Here is a 22,375-nt window from a genome sequence, read left to right as displayed (position 1 = left end):
GAGCAGGGATAAGTGATTCAAGTATTTCAATCGGGAACAGTTTGATTAATATGTACGCCAAATGTGGTGCTATTGAAGATGCTTGTTCTGTTTTCAACTTGATGCTTGAAAAAGATTCAGTTTCATGGAGTTCCATGATCTCTGGGTTTGACCAAAATGAGTGTTTTGAAGATGCATTGTTGAGTTTCCGTACTATGAAGAGAATAGGATTAATGCCTTCAAATTTCACACTGATCAGCACCTTAAGTTCTTGTAGTAGTCTAGGCTGGATCAGGATGGGAGAGCAAATACATAGCGAAGCAATTAAGTTGGGACTGAATTGGGATGTTTCGGTGTCAAATACCCTTCTTTCACTATATGCTGATACTGGATATGTCACTGAATGCAGGAAAGTATTCTCCATTATGCATGATCGTGATCAAGTGTCATGGAATTCAATTATCGGGGCGTTCACTGATTCAGAGTCATCCATTGTCGAAGGCACAAGATATTTCATAGAGATGATGCGAGCTGGAAGGATTCCTAATAGTGTAACCTTTATTAATATTCTTGCAGCAGCAGCATATCTTTCTTGTGTTCAACTCACACATCAGGTTCACACTCTGGTATTAAAGTATCGCCTTACAGATGATAAGGCAGTTAACAATTCTCTGCTCACTTGCTATGGGAAGTCTGGAGAAATAAATGGCTGTGAAAGTATATTCTCCAGAATGTCGGAAAGGGATGATGTCAGTTGGAATTCCATGATCTCAGGATACATACACAGTGAGCATTTAGTAGAGGCCATGGACTTAGTCTGGCGTATGTTGCATAGTGGCCAAAGATTAGATTCTTTCACCTTTGCTACAGTCCTCAGTGCTTGTGCTTCTGTTGCAACACTGGAGCATGGCATGGGGGTTCATGCTTGTGCTACTAGAGCTGGTTTGGTATCTGATGTGGTTATTGGCAGTGCACTTGTTGACATGTATGCCAAATGTGGAAGGATAGAATATGCTTCAAGATTTTTTGAGTTAATGCCACTCCGAAATGTATACTCTTGGAACTCCATGATATCTGGCTACGCACGGCATGGTGATGGGCACAAAGCTTTGGAGATGTTTTCAAAGATGAAACTGGAAAACCAACAACCGGATCATGTGACTTTCGTTGGTGTCTTATCAGCTTGTAGCCATGTGGGATTGGTCAGCGAAGGATATGACCATTTTGAGTCCATGAGCAAAGTGTACAACCTAACACCTAGAATCGAGCACTTCTCATGTATGGTTGACCTCCTTGGCAGAGCAGGTGAATTTGATAAGTTAGAGGACTTCATAAATAGAATGCCAATAAAGCCCAATGTTCTAATATGGAGGACTGTTCTCGGTGCTTGTGGCAGGGCAAATGGTCGGCTGCTCGATTTGGGCAGGAGGGCTGCTCAAATGATAATGGAATTGGAACCACAAAATGCAGTGAACTATGTGCTCCTTTCTAACATGTATGCCTCTGGAGAGAAATGGGAACATATGGCTCAGGCCCGGCATGCCATGAAGGCAGCAGCAGCTAGAAAAGAAGCCGGTTGCAGTTGGGTCACTATGAAAGATGGGATACATGTTTTCATCTCTGGAGACAAAACACATCCTGATACAGATGCAATATATGAAAAGCTTGGTGAATTGCATGGGAAAATAAAGGCTGCTGGATATGTTCCCCAGATAAGATATGCACTTTACGATCTGGAACTGGAGAACAAGGAGGAGATCTTGAGCTATCACAGTGAGAGACTTGCGGTTGCCTTTGTGCTTATGAGGAAATCAGAACTGCCGATAAGGATTATGAAAAATCTTCGAGTTTGTGGGGATTGTCATTCAGCCTTCAAGTACATATCAGCCATTGTTGGCAGGCAGATTGTGTTGCGTGACTCCAACAGGTTTCATCATTTCGTGGATGGTAAATGTTCCTGTAACGATTACTGGTGATTTTTAGAGGCATTGCCATTCTTGAGCTACAATGTTTGCTTATTTGGAGCCAACTGTGGGGAAGAAGAACAGTAGACACTTTGCTAATTTGTACCAAACAAGGTGAGTAGAAATGTTGAGCTTATTGCTTGTGTATTATCTTCGTTAATTTTAACATAGACGGCCTGAAATTACATTGAAGAATCACAATTTCCAATTTTTCAGAGAAAAGTAATTTGATTTTCTTGGGGGTCTTCGAAGAATTCCTGTATTCGGGTATCGAATTGAGTCAACTCCACATAAGATTGATATGACTTCACCAGCTTAACACAAGTTTTTTGACTCATCACCATATTCCAATATAACGATTACATCTAAATTTGCGTCCACCTTAGCCCAAAGCATAAAGCTGCTCATCCGTATCCACATAAGGCACCAAAAAATGGTTCGATTCTTGTATGCAATAACAAAATGATAATCGACCTAAAATTTTATAGCTCAATTTGAATGTGCTGTTTCTCATGACTGTGGTTGCCAGGTTTGATGCCACTGCAAGCATCAGAGGCTTGCCCTTCTACTTCTTCTGTGAATCCTCTTGCTCCTGGATATCCAACTTGGCACGAAGCTTGAGTGCTTGTAAACAATCAATCAACTGGAGCGATGCCATCTGAAAATGAATACAATTTTTTAGCAGTTGAAGGTTTGTATAAAATCTCTCTGTTTTTTGTCCATGAGAAGTTGAAGAAAAGTATGCATAATTAGTTATCTGTGAAAGAGCCCAGAAATTATTAAAGGGAACTCTTCACCTCGTATTATGACATGTAAATGTTACCGATTCAGCTGATATCGGATCAAAGGGGCTGGCAGGATTAGTAACATCTGTGTAAGTGGCTTTTGAGGTTCCCCCAGAGCACCGCCAAGTTCTGAGCTAACAAAGAGAAAAGAATCGAAGACTCATGGAACTGAAGGATAGCTTATGCTCAAAGAGTTTGAGTTAATGACTCTCTGAAATGTATACAGTGTTTCCTTATTTGGAGCCAACTGCGGGGAAGACAACAGGAGAAGCTTTGCTCTGACTTGGCTAATTTTACCCAGAGAAGGTGAGTAGAAACTTTGAGCTTATTGTTTATGTATTATTTTCATTAATTTTCATGACGACAGCCTGAAAAAAGTTCACCCTTTTTTGTTATTCCCTAAAGGCGCCAGCCCAGATGTAAAAACTTGTAAGAGGAGAACCAAAAAAAAAAAAATGTAGTTTTCAAGAGGGAAGCAAACATTTCAAAGATTGTGGACAAGTTAGACCAATATGCGCCCTTCAGCTAGCTTCAATTGCGGAAAAAAGGGAGAACCCCAGCAAATCAGAAAATTTGAAATCAGGGGGATTTTGGAAGAAAATCCAAGTTGCTTAAGAATGGGAAAAGCAAAAGAATTTATAGTCTTCCACCAACTAGGGCTTCACTTACCTCTGTTTTAAGAGAATGAAAATGGAGGCAAAAAGAGTTTGCTGACCTTATTCATGTGTTGGAGATGGAGATGTCAGAGCCATTAATGCAAGCCCACGATTTGGATGTAAATTGGTTGAAGAATGGGGACTAAATGGTAATTGGACCCAAAAAATGGGGGTAAATCAGGCAAGTAAAATTAATGGGTCTGCCAAGCGGGAACAATTGGGATTTAAATGACGAGAATATTGCAGCCTAACAGCGGGCATCAATAACGGGCTACACAAAAGTTTATGTGTGTCTTTAAATGTCTTTAAAATCACATAATTCTTACAAAAGATGGGATCCATATAAAAAACCCATGTACTCCAATAATCAATTTGAGACCACAACCATCTAAGTACCACTCTTGAATTTTTCAAGAAAAAAAGAATAGAAAGATATACCAAAAGGGAAAGCGCAGCAACCACGCGTCAGCCAATCAGCTCACGCCAAACAAGAGGAGGGAATATACCGCGACGTAGTACTTTCCCTCTCCACTCAAAATCATTACCCCTCCAAATATATCATCTTATCAATCAGACCTCTTAATAACCCCCTCCCCCCCTCCCCACCCTCTTCTCCCCGACCCAAATGGACCAGCCATGAACTCTACCCACACTCTCAGCCGTCACTTTGTTGCGCCGCCTCCGCCTTCCTCCACCTCCCTTTTCGCCTCCGCCACCGCTGCCCCTTCGACCACCGCCAAACCTTCTTCCCTTCGCGTTCACACCGCCAAAAACTCCTCCAACACCCCTCTTTCTTCCACCACCGCGAGCAACAAGGTTTCAAATTCTCAAGATCAGGTGCTCCTCACACTCCTTCAACAAAGGAAAACTGAGGAAGCCTGGTTATTGTACGCGCAATGCGCCCAACTCCCAAATCCTACCTGCCTTAGCCGCCTGGTTTCACAATTGTCCTACCTAAACACAGCGGAAGGCTTGACGAGAGCTCAGTCCATTATCCAGCGCCTCCGGCGCGAGGGCCAGCTCCACCGTCTCGATGCCAACTCCCTCGGCCTTCTCGCGGTGGCGGCCGCAAAAGGCGGCCATACTCTTTATGCCACATCAATTGTCAAGTCCATGCTTAAGTCGGGTTATCTCCCCCATGTGAAGGCGTGGAGTGCTGTTACAAGTAGACTCGCTGCTTCGGGTGATGATGGACCAGTTGAGGCGATTAAGCTTTTCAATTCCGTAACGAGAAGGGTCCGAAGATTTGCGGATTCTGAGGTAGTTAAGGACTCGAGGCCAGATACAGGTGCTTACAACGCTGTGCTCAATGCTTGTGCCAATCTTGGTGATATGAAGAAATTTCTGCAACTGTTTGATGAAATGCCTGAGTTCGGGTGTGAACCGGATGCATTGACATATAATGTGATGATTAAATTATGTGCGAGGGTTGAGAGGAAGGATTTGCTCGTGTTTGTTCTAGAAAGGATAATTGAGAAAGGGGTTGCAATGTGTAAGACAACAATGCACTCATTGGTTGCGGCCTATGTTGGTTTTGGCGACTTAGAGACTGCTGAGAAACTGGTTCAGGCAATGAGAGAAGGGAGGAGAGACATTTGCAGGGTTTTGAGGGAATCATGCTTGGAGGATAGATACTCCGATGATGAGAACGAAGTGGGGAATGGAAGTGATGCATTTGTGAAATTACTACCCAATTCAATTGATTTGAGTAGCGAGCCCCCGGAATTGCCTCAGGCAGTTCCACCAGACTCAAGAATCTACACGACCTTGATGAAAGGTTATATGAAGGCTGGTCGTGTTTCCGACACCGTGAGGATGCTTGAGGCCATGAGGCACCAAAAAGACAGTATTAGCCATCCAGACCATGTGACTTACACCACAGTTATATCTGCATTTGTAAAGGCTGGATCAATGGATAAGGCCCGGCAAGTGCTCAAGGAGATGGCTAGAATTCGCGTTCCTGCCAATTTGATCACATATAATATTCTTCTGAAAGGGTATTGCCACCAACTGCAGATTGATAAGGCGGAGGATCTCATCAGGGAAATGATCAATGAGGGAATTGAACCAGATGTGGTTTCTTATAACACATTGATTGATGGATGTATACTTGTTGATGACAGCGCAGGAGCTCTAACATACTTCAATGAGATGCGGAAGAGAGGCATTGCTCCCACGAAAGTAAGTTATACCACTTTGATGAAAGCATTTGCTTCATCTGGACAGCCGAAATTGGCTAACAAGGTGTTTGATGAGATGCTCAAAGATCCTAGAGTGAAAGTCGATTTGGTTGCCTGGAATATGCTGGTTGAAGGCTATTGTAAACTTGGGCTGGTTGATGAAGCAAAGAGCATAATTCAGAGGATGAAAGAAATGGGAGTTTACCCGAATGTGGCCACCTATGGAAGTCTTGCAAATGGGATAGCATTGGCTAGAAAACCAGGGGAAGCTCTTCTACTCTGGAATGAAATAAAGGAGAGGTGTGGGATTGAAAATGGACGAGAAGAATCTAGTTGTTCATCCACTCTCCCGCCTCTAAAACCTGATGAAGGACTTTTAGATGCTCTGGCTGATATTTGTGTCAGGGCCGCTTTCTTTAGGAAAGCTTTGGAGATTGTTGCTTGTATGGAGGAGAACGGGATGGCTCCAAACAAGACCAAGTATAAGAGAATCTATGTAGAGATGCATTCAAGAATGTTTACCAGTAAGCATGCATCGAGGGCGAGACAGGATAGAAGAAGGGAAAGGAAGAGAGCGGCAGAGGCTTTCAAGTTTTGGTTGGGACTGCCCAACTCCTACTATGGAAGTGAATGGCGGCTCGACCCTGCAGATGAATATGATTAAAGAATTTCATTAACCATTATGTATTTGGTCCTTTCATCTATAGATTGTTTCCCAAAAATTTGTAGTCAACAGGTAAACATCGTAGAGTAAATTGGAAACATGTTCCAAAGCACAGTTGGAACGGTTAGCCAAGACACTATACAATATAAATATTTATGAACTGTGTACAGCAATTTACATACCAGGTTACAGTGAAATGCAATCCAAGTATGACACTGATCAAGCTGGAAAGAAATGTGAAACCAAAATGAGGTAAGATATTGTAGCCTTCTTAACAATATATTGCTCTTCTCTAAATCCCAAGAGCTCATGGACAACTACAGCAGTTGGAGAATGGAGATGCAACTGAAATCAACATGTCTATGGTAGTTCAATTAACACTTCTTTGATATTTCTCTTGAGAGGTAATCAGCATATTCTGATATACAAAATGAGGCATCCCCATAGCAGTACTATCAAGCAATGGTTGAAGATGAATATACATTCACCAGTTACAGAAGCATATGTATCGGGGGAAAAGGTGTGGGATATAGGAAAGCCAAAAATCGACTTCAAAGATTTCACCTGTTGTGGGGCTGCAAAAATCATCTTGACCTTGACGACTGACTGCGGGAATAAGATGATGATAATACCTGCAGTACAATAATTTGGACACTCTTAGTGAGGGTATATTTCAACGGCAGAAACAACACAGATTATATTTACTTTGTCAGCATTTGGCTGAAGTTCATAGAGACAGCTTGTAAGAACAAGCATTAAATGTTATCTCGATACACCAGTTTAACTAAGAATGGGAAAAGAAAGCAAATTGTAACTGACAGATAATAATTTGCTTTGCGTAAAAACATCCCAAAAAATTTCCAAGGTATCTTCATACAGTATTTAGAAGTAGGAAGAAATGCTAAATGAGTTAAGTTACCACGTACAGTACCTGATATGTCTTTGGGCCCTTCTTTAGAAGATAGCCAACACTGTTCAAATTATCTACAAAGGTGTCAATATCTGGAACTCTTAAGCCGATCCTATCTGCTAGGCTGTATATTTCCTGAGCAAATTGAGCATCAATCAGACTCTCTTTTCCATATATGTTTTCCACTAAATCCAGATACGACAATCCCTTAATAGATGAAGATTACATACAGATATAGAGAAGCAATCTTTCTGCTGTATTTCAGATTGCTTATTCAGAGCACTTAAAAATCGCTTGGCTTCTTTCTGTTGACTCATTCCACCACTCCGTCCAAAATCAACAAAGCCATTCTCATCAACGTATTTGTCATACAAGGACTCTTTCATTATTTCAACAACATCCTGTACAAGTTAGTCATCAGAAGTAATCCGCATTATATGCATGGCTTAAACACATGAACAATGTGAGAACTAAACAGGCAAGATGCATGAATTACACGAGTATGCATATTTAGTTATCTGCGAAAGAGCCCAGAAATTTACATATTAAAGGGAACTCTTCACCTCGTATTATGACATGTAAATGTTACCGATTCAGCTGATATTGGATTAAAAGGGTGCTGGCAGGATTAGTAACAGCTGTATAAGTGGCTTTGGAGGTTCCCCCAGAGCACCACCAAGCTCTGAGCTAACAAAGCAGGGGAAGCAAGGTTCTGTACTGAACGGTAAACTTCTGGAGCATGTTTCTCCTTAATTAGCATTGGCCTGGTTTAAGTCAGGTGCATGGAGATTTCATGTTTCTGTCTTGCACCTTTCAGCATTCAGATTAGAATAGCTGTGTTGGGGGTTACTCAAACAGCTCCAGCTTTTGTTTGGTTTAGGTCTTTTGCATGGTAGCTGATTTAATTTTTCTCGCAGGATGCGGGACTTATTTAGCAACTTGGAGGCGATATATATAGTCAGAAAAAGAATAACAAAATTCAGGAGTTCCAGTCTCCAGATATGCTGGTGAAGCTCTTCCTAATCATCCATCAATTGCGGAATGTCAAAGTATAAAATCAGATCCTCTGAAATGGTCAAACAAATAATCTGAACCTCCAAGCAGACCTCTGTACATACATTAACAATGCTTAGAGATGATGGGCAAAAGGTACTCTAAGGTAGCTCTTTAGTTTTCAAAGAGCAAAAACAATCTTCTGATAAAAAAAATAGCTGTCCACATAATGTTTCATCCCAAGAGTGCGCTTCTTATGAACATTACATCTTCCACTCCATTCACCAAGAGGTGGTGGACCCAATTGTACCCGCATAATTTCATGAGCAAAACACACATGCATTTATGTACAATTACAGATACATAGAAATGAACAATATCATGTCATAAGCAATGAATGCACCATGCCAAGATATGGGTTCAGTGAACAAATTAGTGCAAGGACATGGTTATGCTAATTTTGTGATATAACAGTGATTCACATCAGAAATACCATTCTAGAACAGTTACTTCTTAAAGGACAAACATACCAAAGCATCTTGTGTGCTTATTTCTTCCCTTAAATCTACTCTGGCTCGAGCTTCTGCCAGCCTTACCAAGCTTTCTAATTGCCTTGCAGTTATTGGAGTACCATCCGCTGAAGTGTTATGGTCTCTTAGACGTAAGTAGAACTTCTGCAGGATTTCTGCTGCTGGTTTTGTCAGTCTTGAAGGAAGAAATAATTGTCAATTATTTCTTTAGAGAAGTATTGGAGAAAAATTTTAACACTATAGAGAACATGAGATCACCTTGGAAATACATAAGTTCTTGCATAAGCAATGTATTTACGCAAAAGAGGACCAGGGAGTGGAACAAAATCACTGTCTATCTTTGGGTCAAGTCTCAACCTTGCCACTAGCGAACCATTTTTCACATTCATATCAACCCCTCTAATATCCCGTGATTCTGCAAGGGACAAATTAAATGTATTGTGTCAAAAGGATTCTCCAATAACTAAATTAACAGAGGTCGAATATCACCTCTACATAACCTCTTTCCAGGGGCTGATAGTGGTCCATTGCCAGCATGAAGCTGCAAAAGAGATGTTCCAAGTTTTATAAGTTTATTTGGAATGGCATCAATTGGAAGATCCTGTGCATCTATATTAACACCCAAAGATGTCAATTTATTGAAAATATCAAGATTTCTTTGCTGCAGAAGAAAATTACTAGGACCAAAAGAAACAGGAAAAAGGAGAGAAAGAATGAAGCAAATCAAGTAGAACATTAAGACAGAGGAGCCTGATAAATCTGATCCAGTTGATTAACTGTACGCCTGTGGATAAATAACTGGAAACCAAATTTTTGCTTTCCTACAGCATTTGCACTGCTTGTATGTTTTAGACACAGAGGCACAATCTTTCCAACTGTACTACATGTTCACGTAATACGAAGCAATACCAGTGCATAGTTAAGCAATTCAGCTCAGTAAAATAGTTGAGCCTGGATCAGTCAGGATAAGTGGTCAGCAGGCAAATAAATATTTCAATCATCATTTTGGTGGTAGGCAGGTCACTTACTGACATTATGTGCTCTGAGAGTCTCTTATCCAGCAACTCATCAGGTTTATCAAGTAATATGAAAACCAAATCAAATCGTGAGAGAAGAGCAGCACTCATTTTCAGGTTCTCATTCACTGTTTTTGCACGACTGCAAGTACAATTTGAAATTTAAATAAAAAAGGCATTACAAAATAAATTAACAAACAAGAAATTGCATACTTAGCCTTTCAAACCATCTTTAGAACACGAAGAAAGACTGTCATTAGACCTTTACTCCTCTTTCCATTTGGGAAATAATACATAATTTCATATAGTTATTCCAAAAAAAGAGATGAAAGAATAACAGAAGAGAAGCATTTTGAAGAATTTTGGCAGGATTAGGATGTCATGGTTCCATAAGGTTTGGGCCCTACTTGGTTAGGACTTGGCATGTCTCATTGCTAAATCATAGCAAACACAAAATGGAGAAGTCTGACTGTTCCGGCCCACCGAAAAAAATATGGAGTTAATTGAGTCAAGGTAAAACTTATGTGCAGTACTTATAATGACCCCCCACAGGGTTTGCTGCAGCTAAAATAGATGTTCTTGCTGATAAACTTGCTACAAGTCCTGCCTTCGCAACAGAGACGCACTGCTGTTCCATTGCTTCTAGTAGGGCCTGGAGACAATAAAATATTTCCGCATTTTTTCATTTGGAAACCAAACAATCATGTCCTCGGAAGAAGTCAGAGCTTGACAAACCTGGTGCTCTGCTGACATTTTGTCAAACTCATCGATACAGCATACCCCACGGTCTGCAAGTACCATGGCACCTTTAAAAGGAACACAACAGTTAACTTTAGCAATGAGTATTTGGTATGCACACATAACAAGTATGACAGGAAAGGAACATAAGTTAGTGCTGCAAGATAAATATAAAGGAGAAGAATTTGATCATCCAAATTCATTGAAGAAAGAGACATCCTCACCATAATGTAAAGATTCTGACTAAATCAAGAATAATTATCTGAATTCTCTGTATGTTATCAGGCAAAAGAAGTTTTCATGAAGAAAACAGCAAAACCGCACATTCTCTATAAGCGAGGTGAAATCGTGCAGCAATATCTCGTCCAATCCAAATCAAGGCATGAAGATTCTCCAAACAACATGTATGAAAAAAACAAATGCAAGTGCCATATAAAAACTTGACCACAGATAATCCATTTATTCTGAAGGTGATATAGCAGTATTTAAAAGGAACAGTTAACTTGGATAGAAGAGAAAGAGAAAGACTACCAGCCTCAAATGCATAGTCACTTGTCAGAGGATCTTTCACAACTGCAACAGTAAGGCCAGCATTAGTTGTGGCATTACCACATACATATATACCACGTGGAGCAACAGAAGCTGCCGCTTGAAGTAGTTGACTTTTACCGAGTCCAGGATCACCTAATTACATAAATAACTTGCACATCAGATGTTGACATTGAAAACTCCCGTAAGTTCTAGGTACACTTTAAGTATGGTTACTGCAGAAAACTAAAAAAGCTGGTAAAGTAGGTTCTGATATAAGGAAGAAGAAAAAAAGGTCCATACCAACCACAATTATATGGATATCTCCTCTGACAGGTACCTTGTTTTGATCCCTTGAATGCTTTTGAACACCACCAAACAGTGCTAATGTAATTCCCGCTATTGAGCAAAGAAGAAAAGAAGGTAAACGTTCCTACCAATAACAAATTCAATTCAACCCATATATATCCCAGTCAAATGTATAAACAACAATGAACTATTGAAGCATGTTTTACATATATGCGTGTTCATGTGTTTGTGCAAAATTGGAAACATAAACTGCAAGGTAATCAGCATCACTAGTTAATTATCAGAACATGCACCGGATGTTTCCAATTTAATTGTTATGAGTTAAGATAGAGGGTTCCTATAACTTTTTGTAGTGGAATTCTAAGTGAGGAGGGCATTTGAGGCCCTAAAATTCCCGTAAGGCGTTTGTCAGGAATTGTTGGCACCTGGTTAGTAAGATGAGAACCTGAGTTACATATTCTAAAAGCTTGAACTGCATTTTCCAAATTTAGAGCTTTTATAAATATCCTACAAAAGAATATAGTGCTTGCCAAAGGAGCCAAGTCATACATGATCACAACCACAGTTTCCAGTGAGGACAATGGCATTGTTAGATATGTCTAGTGGCTGCATATAGATGAAGTTCGAATAAAGGTGTGCCAGTGGAATGATATAGCAAAACAGAGTATTGCATCTGATTCTCCATGCTTCAATATTGACATAAAGAAAGTCCATTTATAATTATTTTCATATACCTTTAACAAGCTCGTGGCCATAGATGGACGGACAAATTGATTGCAGAATCTGTCGAAATACATCAGAACCATGCTCCTCAGAGAACTTTACAATGAATTCTAAATCTCTTGGACAAAATGAGTACAAATCAGAATGCTCTGTAGCCCTAGCATTGGTGTCAGTATGTTGCATATCCTCAGGCACAGACTGGGACTTAGAGTTTGTTATTGAAACAACTTCTAAGTACAAATAGTAGAGTGTTTGGTTCTTGCCTTTAGATTTCCCTGAAATTATTTAAGGAAAAATAAGGAATATAAAACCAGGAACATGTATGAAGCTGAAAATATTACTCAACTGTCAGCATTGCAAATGAAGATAATAACTGAAATATATAATATCCAGGCACCAACAAGTTTAGCACACAAGCAAAACTTACTAGAACTAACTAGATGCAACATAATTTCCCACAGATATTATACATTTTTGTTTAAGAGAGCGAACAACAGGAAAAAGTGTATATGAAAATGCCTCAATAGTAGAAGCAGCTGCATCAATTGCAACAGCAACAAGAAAGACATTGTTGAAAAATGAAGACAATTGACTAGGCTGCTTGACTAGTCAAAATACCATCTCAGCGTAAAGTGCACAAGCCTGAAAATGCCTGAACCGTCTACACAAAGTTCAAAACTGCAATTCAGATATCCAAACAACAACTTCGTGTATTCTGATGGAAGCAAACCCACAATTAGGTACATAACAAAATATACAAGATCTATTAACATGAAAGCATCATCCTCAGCATTTCTCAGGATTTGCATGCATTACATATGAGAACATCTGATGCAAGAAAGTTTCTTAGTTCTTTTTTCAAAAATAGTTGGTAAATCATAATTAATATACAATGATACATGGATGCAACCTAAAAATTGCAACCATGAAAGGTAATACTTAATAATATGAGATTTCTGGGGGACATTTTCACCATGGTGATAAAATTGTTGAGCCTCAGTTATGCCGTAGAACTCATCACATTAAAGTCAATCAGGCAATCAGCTCATTTACATGCATATTAACTCCATCTCATGTTAAGAGATTTTAAAAAAAAATAAGTGCATAGATGCTGAAAATTAAAAATTTCATCAAGTTCTCGAAAGCTGATGTGTGAGATTGTGGCAAGATATTATGTTTCTTCTGTAACAGTCTCCTGTACGGCCGTACCTCCCCCGATATCCATATAATTGTTAATCACTCTTATTATGCCAGTTACAGTTACAACATCGCCAGGAATGCAAGTATCAACTAGATCTTCAGTCAGTTCACATTCGACGGTCCGAGGAACCCTCCCTTCTTCATGATGTTCCGATCTCAGCAGCTCCTGAATTCTGAAAAGTTTATTTGATCACAACAGAATTATCACAGACTCTAAACCTTCACAATCAAGGCATTCTTAAACAGCAATACCTTATTTTCTGAAAATCTATTGGCCGAGCAGTGGATCTGATTGGATTGAAATTTCGACTTTTGCATGCTTGCATTTCACATTTTGTTGGTGGAGAAAATTTTCCATCAGGAAAGTCACAGGTAATGGTGGTCCCACATTTAGCACATGAAAAACTCATTTGTATCACCAGAGGCCGCACTGTGCTAACTTTAATTACAGTTCCCCGTACAGAAACAAGCCTGTCTATGATGTCATTCAACCATGCAATTCAGTTGATTTGCAGCATTAAAATTAGGTGTTTCTACAAACAACCTCACTTAGAAATGCTAAAACGGAGCAAAATTGCAGAAGTACCAATATAAGCAGCCTTAAGGTTCTTCAGAGCAATCATGGAGTCTTGGTAACTGTGCAGGCGAACATTTATCTTTATGGAATCCTCCACCGGATCCGCTTTTTCAAAAATGACCTAGTCAGGTTTTAAGTTTGCACAGAAAATCATTTCACCCGAACTATGAACATACATCTCTTAAAAGGAAGCCAGAATCCATGTACCTTGTGCACTGCAGCATTCATGCATAGCAGAGCATCTTTGGGTTTCTCCTCCAATGCTGCATAAAATTCCTCAACCTCACATACTTTCCGGAACTGCTGGAAGTCGAGTGGTAAGATGAACAAGCCATCATCCTCTTTTACCTATCCATGTTTTTCAAAATCTCCTCTAAGTAAGTAGATCTTGTATTACCACCATCCTTATTTTTACACAAACTTGCATCCGAATATCAGTTCTAGGAAACGCCAATGACGAATCTAGAGCCTATCTGAATTTATCGTTTAGTTTCAGAAGTGAAAAGAAAAGGCAAATAAATAGTACATACCCTGCACTTTCTATTTGAACAAAATCAATACTCTGTTTAGAGTTTCGCAGAATGTGATTGGATAAACAAAACACATCACACACAGAGCAAAAACACACCTGATCAATAAATTGTTGTCCCTGAGGAGAGGAAAAGAAGTGAACCAGAAGAGAAGTGAGACGGAATATGAGCTCCGAGCCGTCGGCACTGATTTGTGGAAAATAAAAGGCCACAATGCGCCATAAATCACTTGCCCCCTTGGATCGGAATTTGGTTTTGCTACTACTGATTTCCGGTGGGTGTCCGTACATCTCGAACTACAGCAGCTCAGGCCGTGGCTGTGGCGGTCACCCTCAGGGTGATCCAATAATTGAGTGTAACTTGAGGTTTTTTCGGCGGGAAAATATATTTGGTAAACATATGATTAGATTATATTTAAGTAGCATAATGAACTCTAATTGTCTTCTTGAACCTGAAATGCGGAATTTATATTTTATTTATTTCAGACAAAGAGATATTTTAGTTGAATAAAATTTATTGAGTATAAATAATAAATTGTACAGAATATAAATAACTGGGCCTAATCATAGAAAGTATTTGGGCTCAACCATCCAGGCTGGACTTCAACCATATACCCAAATATCAATGGGCCTAATTCTCTGGGACTTGTTTATAAATATCGCCCCAGGAGGTTTCTTGGATTAGGGTTTTCACGATTAGAATCAGCGGCTGCTTCTACCTCTCAATCCTTAGTCTCGTATCTTCGTGCTCTCTACTCTGCAATCATGGGGTATGCACGTACATTATCTTTTGTTCGTAGTTTTATGCGTGTTTATGAATTACGGTGTTCTGTGTGGTTTTCCGCGGATTTGATTTCGTATCTTTTTAGAGTTATCTATGTTTCTGGTTGTGACTCTGAATGTTAGAATTGTTATGGAGTGATTGAAAAAAAAGTATTTCTTCGATTTATGTATTGGAATGGTCTAAGTGTGTGTTTTTGTGTTTGCAAAGTTTAATAAAATTGTATCTTAACCTCTTGAATGCAGAAGTTATAGGTGATTTTATATTGATTCATGACTAATGAAGTTTGGTTATTGATTCTTTTCTAATTGCATCAGTTCTTAAAACTGACTCAGGACTTTGTGTCCCGAAAATTGTGATTACTAACTGGAAGAATTACATGTGTTGTTTTAATAATATTGCACCAATGTGATAGTACATGAAACTTTAATCTAGCTTTTCATTCCTAAGTAACATTTTGACTGATTTTGTAAGTTATGCTTAATAGTAGTTTTTGGCTATAAGCCAGTATCAAAGTGTTTAGGTATGGCTACTGTACCCCCGTCTTTTACTCAAATATCAGTCTGGGTAAGTGGTTCATGGTCTTGTTTTACCATCTTACAGGAAGACACGTGGTATGGGAGCTGGGCGCAAGCTCAAGTCCCACCGTAGGAGGCAAAGATGGGCTGACAAGGCCTACAAGAAATCCCACCTTGGGAATGAATGGAAGAAACCATTTGCCGGGTCATCCCATGCCAAAGGCATTGTCCTCGAGAAGATGTGCGATTCTCATACCTTTTCCATTATGCATCCGGCTCTTGGTTGAGTGACTCTAAGTGAATTTTGTTTCTCTAACCCGATTTATTTGCAGAGGCATTGAAGCTAAGCAGCCAAACTCTGCTATTCGTAAATGTGCTAGAGTGCAACTCATCAAGAACGGCAAGAAGATTGCCGCATTTGTTCCAAATGATGGTTGTTTAAACTATATTGAAGAAAATGTGAGCTCCATTTCTCATTTTAATCACTCATTTTCTTCTAATATCTGTTTCATTGATGAATAATTTGCAATTTTATTGTTTCAGGATGAAGTGTTGATTGCTGGATTTGGGCGAAAAGGGCATGCCGTAGGAGATATTCCTGGTGTTAGGTTTAAGGTGGTGAAGGTATCTGGGGTCTCACTCCTGGCTCTCTTCAAGGAGAAAAAGGAAAAACCTAGATCTTAGATTTGGCTTTTTGTCATAGCTGTGGGTGAAGTTTTTGATGAATGATTCAATGTTTTGAGTTAATTTTGACAGTTATTGTCTTTACATTGTCTTTTTCACGAGCTTACTGTAATAGAAATTACTGGGCGGATTTGTCAATTATTATGATTCGCTAGCTATTAGAATCTCACTTTGTTACATGCATCTCACGGGCTAATTTAACAGTTGGAAGGATGTGTTTGAAGTAGTAAGCAAGCTGTACCTGTCAAGCATGCAACTTTGAGGAAGTTTTTGGGAGTATTTAGTAATCTCCAGATTGAGATAACAATGAACAGAAAACCGGAGTTTTAGTGGCACATTATGGGTCAGCATCCACCTTTGAATCATTCATGGCTTTTGTAAACTGTGTCCAGCTGAATTACTTGCATGGGTAGGCGTAGCCTAGAGAACCTGTTACAGCAGTTGAAATTGAAACTCAGGAGGCACATCTTCATGCACGTGATTTTCGGAATGGTGCGACTTGAAGTCTTGTATGTATGACTTTCCAATCTCCATTGCCCTAACTAACCTTCTGATACAAAATGAACATCGGAATAGAGCCCAATTTTCTTCGGATATAACAAATTATGGGCCTCAAAACCTGCGAGACAGCAATGCTGAAAGTCTTTTCGTTGACCTCCGAGGTCTCATCATCAAGGTATATACCAACAACAAATCGAACTGCTGCAATCTTATTGGAACTGATGTATGGTATTCACAAAGATGATCTTGTGAGAATATCTCATATAAAAAGGTATCAAGTGTATTTGTATTGATATATTTGAATTTGAAAAAAGAATTCTAAACTACCCATTTTTTGAATTTGAGAGAAGAATTTGAAAAAAAATTCTAAACTACCCATTTTAAAAAAATTTGGAAGTCATCAATATTAGTCAAAATATAATTTAAAATTAGAATGTAAGAATTTAAAATTCTTTAAATTCAAAAATATCCAGACATATTCAAAAAAATTGTTATTAAGAGATTTTTAATGGCACTGTTGAGAATAGATGTTGTCCCTGTAGATATCTGTGACTCAACAAAATTTTGCTCCATTTGATCAAATCTTTTGTACTGCAACGTGTGGAGCCCCACGATTATCCTCTCTCTAGTGGGTTCTTTTTAGGATAAAGCTATGAAAAGTCAAAGAGAACAATATATCGAGCAACAAAATACTTATTTTCCTAACGAAACATCTTTTTAAAATAAAATTGAAAAGAGCTAAAGTGAATAATACCTGGTGCTTAATAGGACAATCAAAACGCAAGCTGCATCATTATCATCATTGGTCCTTTCTCATTAACTGAAGAAATAAACTTGTGGATGTTGAATAAAAACCATACTAAATCTAGTGAGATCAGAATCATACATGTAAAGATACTCTATATTTGACTTATTACAGCTTCTGGGTGCATTCTAAAATTCTTTCACTGTCAATTAGAAACAAAATAGCCAACTAGAACTGAGAGCATGAACTTGAAAAGGAATACTGGTCTTAAATCCAACCAAAATGGTCACAATAGAAACAGAATTACCATCATTCTGTCGTAAAAAGAAACAAGGAGCAGGATCATGGCAGGACAAACAAGACAGGTGAAATCACAGAAGTCCCACATAATACTCTATACATTCCACCCAGACAAAAATAATCAGCTAGAAATCAAATCTTGAAGTGTTTTTACGTTTTACTTCTGCCCTTTCTTCAACAGCACACCAATCTTCTTCAGCATGTTTCCATTTCTCTTCTTCGGTGACTCGTCATCTGTATCTTCAGAATCTTGGGAGCTCAACTTAGAACCAATGGTATTGTAGTCGAAAGAGCCAGCCCTTTCGACGTATTTCCCATTATTGCCAGAAGAGAGAATTGCAGCAGCTGCCTCAGCAGCCTTTCTCCACTGATCAGATTGCACTTTCAATCTCCGTAATTCAGCTTCCATCTCGGAGTTAGCGGCCTGAGCTGCATCGAGCTGCTCTGAAACCCGTGCAGCTTTTTTACAACTTTTGTCCGCTTCGTCTGTCAAAGAACCGAGCTTCATTAAGGCCTCCCGTTCTGCAGCTCTAGCTGCTTCTGCTAAAGCAAGGGCCTCTTGGTTTGCTTTGCTTCTTTCAGTTTCCCTATTCGTGATTTCAGATTTCAGCTTCTCATTCTCTTCAGCAATGATTTGCAAACGCGCCTCTTTGTCCAGTAAGCTCGCCCTGAGATCCTCCAGCACTGATTCTGACTTTTGTAGCTTGATCTCAAGTTCAGTATCTCTCTGAGCTTGCTGGTTTTCTGCCAACTTTTGGTTCAGACTCTTGTTTTCACACGAAATGCTTTGCAGTGCATTTTCTTTTTCGAGCAGTTGTGTCCTCAATTCCTCAACTTCAGCCCCAGATTCCTTTAGCTTTGCCTCCAATTCAGCTTCTCTCTGGCGTGATTCTGATTTTGCATGCTCCACAAGTTCATAGGCGTTTCTAATTTGCAACGTGCTCTGAATATATTCGTCCCGGTAGCTACTTTCAGCAGCCTCCAGTGCAGCTCTTAGTTGACCCACTTCATTTTTCAAGTTATTAATCTCAGTTTTCATAACTTCTGATTCATCACATTCCCCATTTCCAGATGAGATTTTAACTTCAGTTGAAGGATGTTCCGACATCTTGCTGAATTTACCCAGATCAGCCTGGAGGTCTGCGACAAGCTCCTCCAATGAGTTTACTCTATCTCTTGACTGCTCCAACTCCATTAGCAAAGACTTATACAATTCCATTGCATTAGCATGCTCCGACTTTAGAGTCCCCTCAGTATTCTTCACAACTTCCAATTGCATTTGAGCTCTACTAAGTTCTTCAACGGCCCGGGCTTCAGATTCTCTGCTATCATTTAACTGCTCCTTCAATTTCTCAACCAACACAAGAGTTTCCGTGAGTTCGAGTCTCAAGCTCTGAATCTCAGTATGTGCCGATTCAGCATGCCGAGCTTGAGCAGCTTCTGACTGGCAAACCCTATCCAACTGAATCTTGAGCTTCTGTACCTCGTTCATTGCAGAAGCCAAAGCAGCTGAGTCCAACGAGTGCTGTTTCTGTAATGCCTCCAATTCGGACTGCCATGCTTTATCCCGATCCTGAGATATCTTACGTAACTCCTGGACTCGATCTTCCTCAGATTCAGAAATTTCCTTCAGTTGCTTCTGAGTCTCCTCAAGTTCTGCCATCATCGCAGCAAGCTGTTCTTTTGCTTCTTCCACCTCCTGCTGAGCTCTCCTCTTCGATGACTCACTTGAGCTCAACTGGTCCTTTGCCTTCTTCAGTTCCTCCTGGAGCTGGGCAATGCGAGGTTCCAGTTCAGAAACTTTGCTTGGTCTTTTCTTCTGAGACGTAATGGGAAAAAGACGTGTTAAAAATGGATAAGAAAAGCTTTATGCGTAACAAAACAGCAAGAAACCAAAAGAATAATTGATTATCAAGACAAACTGCAGATATGGAACACCAAATAACAATTGTTACTCCAAGTGCCTCCACTGAGTTGCCAGGGGAAATAAATCAAGAAATCCAGGTAGAAATTGGAACAGAGTATGTTGTAGGAAACAAACATGTCAGCGACTTTCTTTCTTTCAGAAGAGACAGTAATGATATGTCTTGCTATGAACTTAATTCAAGTAACGATGAGAACAGCATGGTGAACTGCAGTAAAAGCCTTTATGAAGAATTTCTGGCTGTTGTTTAGAAGATATGAAGATAGAATAGACTCATAGCCCAAGCATAAACTCACAATATAAACTGCCAGAATACACAGATGAAGCAGGTACATCGCATTATTAGCATATTAACATCTCAAGAATTGGATTTACTGGACAGATATTCAAATACAATGAAGTGATGCTAAATTAGTTCACTATATTTAATTTTGGATTGTTTGATATTGGAGCTGTCTAAAGGATTTACATATATATATATATATATACCTCAATTGCCGGAATTCGTGGTGACTTGCGATCGACAACTTTAGGACTTCTGTCTTTTGGTGTTTTGCTAACTGGATTTGGAGATGAAGCAGAATCAGAATCTGATCCTGGAGTTTTGAGCTTGCGGGCGGTTCGATATGTGGTAGGAGATGGTCTCTTTGGCACATCGAGAGAACGGGGCCTGTACCAAAACACACACTCTGACATTCAGCCATGGATAACATGGAAGCATGGGGGAACTGATCCTTTTCTATCAAGGCCGAATAAATGAATACTTTTAACATTTCATAAAATTCACCTTAACCAAAAGAAGATAGAAAAGATTAAGAACTTTCACCAAAGAAACTATACATTAAAGACGGCAATGATGGATCAAGAACATGATAATTACGAGCTCGTTGTTTAAGCATTAGAAGAAGAACCTTTATCTTCCCTTCTCTCATTATTTCTTTTTCTATTTTCATGAAGACACTATTCCATACAAGTAAATCAACACGCACCAATGTTATGCATACAAGGTATCATATAAAGAATGATTGGGACTTACCTCTTCGAAGACAGATCACGCATGGTTCAGAGACGTAAACAGGCAAGAATAGCGAACCCCATTTCACAGATATTAAAGAAAAGACTGACAAAGCAGAAACCAGGTCCAGGATACTCTACACGGGAAAAACGATTTCTTATCATGAACTACAATTACCTTGATTTAGGGGTCTGCATGTTATATTATCTCAGTAGTGACGAAGATATAGCAAAATAGATGTCCTCAAAGGCCCACCTGACCCACAACCCTGCAATAGTTCAGAGGAAGAAATTATGCGTTAAATATAAACAATAGCCAAATAAAACTTCATAGAGGAAATCCAACCTCCAATCCATATTCAATTGGAAAACCAAAGAAACAACGTTGTCGCTTCAAAGGGACACCAGAGAAACAACCTCCACTCCACCAACCAAACCCACAGCACAAGAAAAAATATGAAAATAGAAAAGAGAAAAAGGAAGTAGCTATCAGATGAGAAACAAGTATGATAATGCAAGGAAGTATTTCACTTTCCCAATCTTTTCCTTTGTTTTTACTCCAAGACTTGCACTGTTTAGGAATAACACTAATGAGACAGCATCATAAAAGCAAATGATAACATAACCCACAATTCAGCAGAATCAGTAAGAGCTTCAGATTTCAAGAACACTCAACTTTCAGCAAAGATACTGAAACGTGAAACATACTTAACCCCTTTTTTAATGTACATTAATATTTTAAAACTGGCACTCATTTATTAGTATTCCTAAACTGCCATTCATTTACTTTGATTCCCAGGTTGGTTATGGAACAGGAATATACAGCTAAACATGATGTCAGAAATCTCATCCCTAGTTCCCCATACTAAATTGCGTTCTTTGCAGAGTCCTTCCTGTATTTCCCTTTCAAAATTCCATAACAAAAACTTCAAACTCTCAGCCATAACCGACGACTAAAATGGAAAAGAATCTCACTGAACCATGATACGACAGGAGAGAGAGAGAGAGAGTTAAGTGCAGAGATTTCAAACAGTCACCATCTTTTCAATAAAAAAACATTGTCCACATTGACATGCAACAAACTATAAGCAAAACTTTACCAAGTCCCATGTTTATTCTGAACTATTTAGATCTAAGAAGCTGACGCAATTTCATTTCCACCTCAAATGACACAAGAAGAATACAAGCTAAGCAGACATACGCACATACAAATATGGAACTCGCATGGAACCCAAGATCGATCTGCAAAAGCTAAACTACCAATCAGCACTCTAAAATCACACCAAAAAAGACCCAAGAAACGCGAACTCCCATCTCCAAAACTCAGATTTTGACAAAAAGAACAAAGCCCACATGGAAAACTCTCACTCCCGTCAACTACAAATAAATAAAAAAGCAGAACCCAGACGAAATACCACAAATGTGGAAACAAACAAATCACTTGGCGTGGCTGGACGACACAAAACCCAGCCACAGCAGACTTACCAAGTACAAGCAGAGCCGAGGCGTGACTTCTTAGTTCTGGGAGAAGATGTGATAAATATGAGTAGAGAGATAATGTGAGAAAAGAGATGTCCAGAGAGAAAGGTGGATTCGTACATAGGTGTCTGCCAGTGGCAGTGGCAGT

The 22,375-nt window shown here is 39.3% G+C and overlaps 5 protein-coding genes across 13 annotated transcripts in view; 3 read left to right on the top strand and 2 right to left on the bottom strand.

The window, feature by feature from the left end:
• Positions 1-2,606, top strand: part of LOC105174366 (putative pentatricopeptide repeat-containing protein At5g09950) — a gene marked incomplete in the record, with an annotated part of 4,421 nt that extends 1,815 nt beyond the window's left edge. The window contains 2 exon segments of the mRNA XM_020697766.1: positions 1-2,057; positions 2,473-2,606. Coding sequence (XP_020553425.1) covers positions 1-1,955 — 1,955 coding nt within the window.
• LOC105174339 (probable DNA helicase MCM8) lies at positions 2,468-14,731 on the bottom strand. 6 transcript variants are annotated; one of them, XR_848821.2, is made up of 19 exons: positions 14,381-14,725; positions 13,960-14,100; positions 13,762-13,873; positions 13,428-13,650; positions 13,185-13,348; positions 11,987-12,250; positions 11,247-11,342; positions 10,947-11,099; positions 10,413-10,483; positions 10,211-10,329; positions 9,690-9,819; positions 9,151-9,202; positions 8,920-9,076; positions 8,662-8,836; positions 7,369-7,539; positions 7,160-7,273; positions 6,793-6,860; positions 6,411-6,452; positions 6,087-6,208 (listed from the first exon to the last, which is right to left on the bottom strand). XR_848821.2 is itself a non-coding variant. In XM_011096407.2 (18 exons), the coding sequence occupies exons 1-17, from the start codon at positions 14,570-14,572 to the stop codon at positions 6,813-6,815; spliced, it is 2,382 nt and encodes a 793-aa protein (XP_011094709.1). In that variant the 5' UTR covers positions 14,573-14,725; the 3' UTR covers positions 2,468-2,601; positions 6,793-6,812. The 6 variants fall into 6 exon arrangements, 4 of the variants coding, with proteins under 4 accessions (XP_011094709.1, XP_011094708.1, XP_011094710.1 ...); XM_011096407.2 differs by lacking the exons at positions 6,087-6,208; positions 6,411-6,452 and adding an exon at positions 2,468-2,601; XM_011096406.2 differs by lacking the exon at positions 6,087-6,208 and having other exon boundaries at positions 6,359-6,452.
• LOC105174338 (pentatricopeptide repeat-containing protein At3g09650, chloroplastic) lies at positions 3,420-6,362 on the top strand. The gene has a single exon (XM_020697767.1). The coding sequence runs from the start codon at positions 4,021-4,023 to the stop codon at positions 6,226-6,228; it is 2,208 nt and encodes a 735-aa protein (XP_020553426.1). The 5' UTR covers positions 3,420-4,020; the 3' UTR covers positions 6,229-6,362.
• Positions 14,905-16,447, top strand: LOC105174337 (40S ribosomal protein S23). Its single transcript, XM_011096402.2, has 4 exons — positions 14,905-15,051; positions 15,666-15,821; positions 15,913-16,039; positions 16,124-16,447. The coding sequence occupies exons 1-4, from the start codon at positions 15,047-15,049 to the stop codon at positions 16,262-16,264; spliced, it is 429 nt and encodes a 142-aa protein (XP_011094704.1). The 5' UTR covers positions 14,905-15,046; the 3' UTR covers positions 16,265-16,447.
• On the bottom strand, positions 17,759-22,369 carry LOC105174336 (interactor of constitutive active ROPs 2, chloroplastic). 4 transcript variants are annotated; one of them, XM_020698140.1, is made up of 5 exons: positions 22,348-22,364; positions 22,234-22,269; positions 20,927-21,017; positions 20,224-20,404; positions 17,759-19,629 (listed from the first exon to the last, which is right to left on the bottom strand). In XM_020698140.1, the coding sequence occupies exons 3-5, from the start codon at positions 20,944-20,946 to the stop codon at positions 17,968-17,970; spliced, it is 1,863 nt and encodes a 620-aa protein (XP_020553799.1). In that variant the 5' UTR covers positions 20,947-21,017; positions 22,234-22,269; positions 22,348-22,364; the 3' UTR covers positions 17,759-17,967. The 4 variants fall into 4 exon arrangements, with proteins under 4 accessions (XP_020553799.1, XP_011094702.1, XP_011094703.1 ...); XM_011096400.2 differs by having other exon boundaries at positions 22,234-22,369; XM_011096401.2 differs by lacking the exons at positions 22,234-22,269; positions 22,348-22,364 and adding an exon at positions 21,095-21,249.

Source organism: Sesamum indicum, linkage group LG11 (assembly GCF_000512975.1).
Source record: "Sesamum indicum cultivar Zhongzhi No. 13 linkage group LG11, S_indicum_v1.0, whole genome shotgun sequence".
NCBI classification, from domain to species: Eukaryota; Viridiplantae; Streptophyta; class Magnoliopsida; order Lamiales; family Pedaliaceae; genus Sesamum; species Sesamum indicum.
The sequence above is the reverse complement of the archived record's forward strand: the minus strand, read 5'-3'. Positions and strand labels throughout refer to the sequence as shown.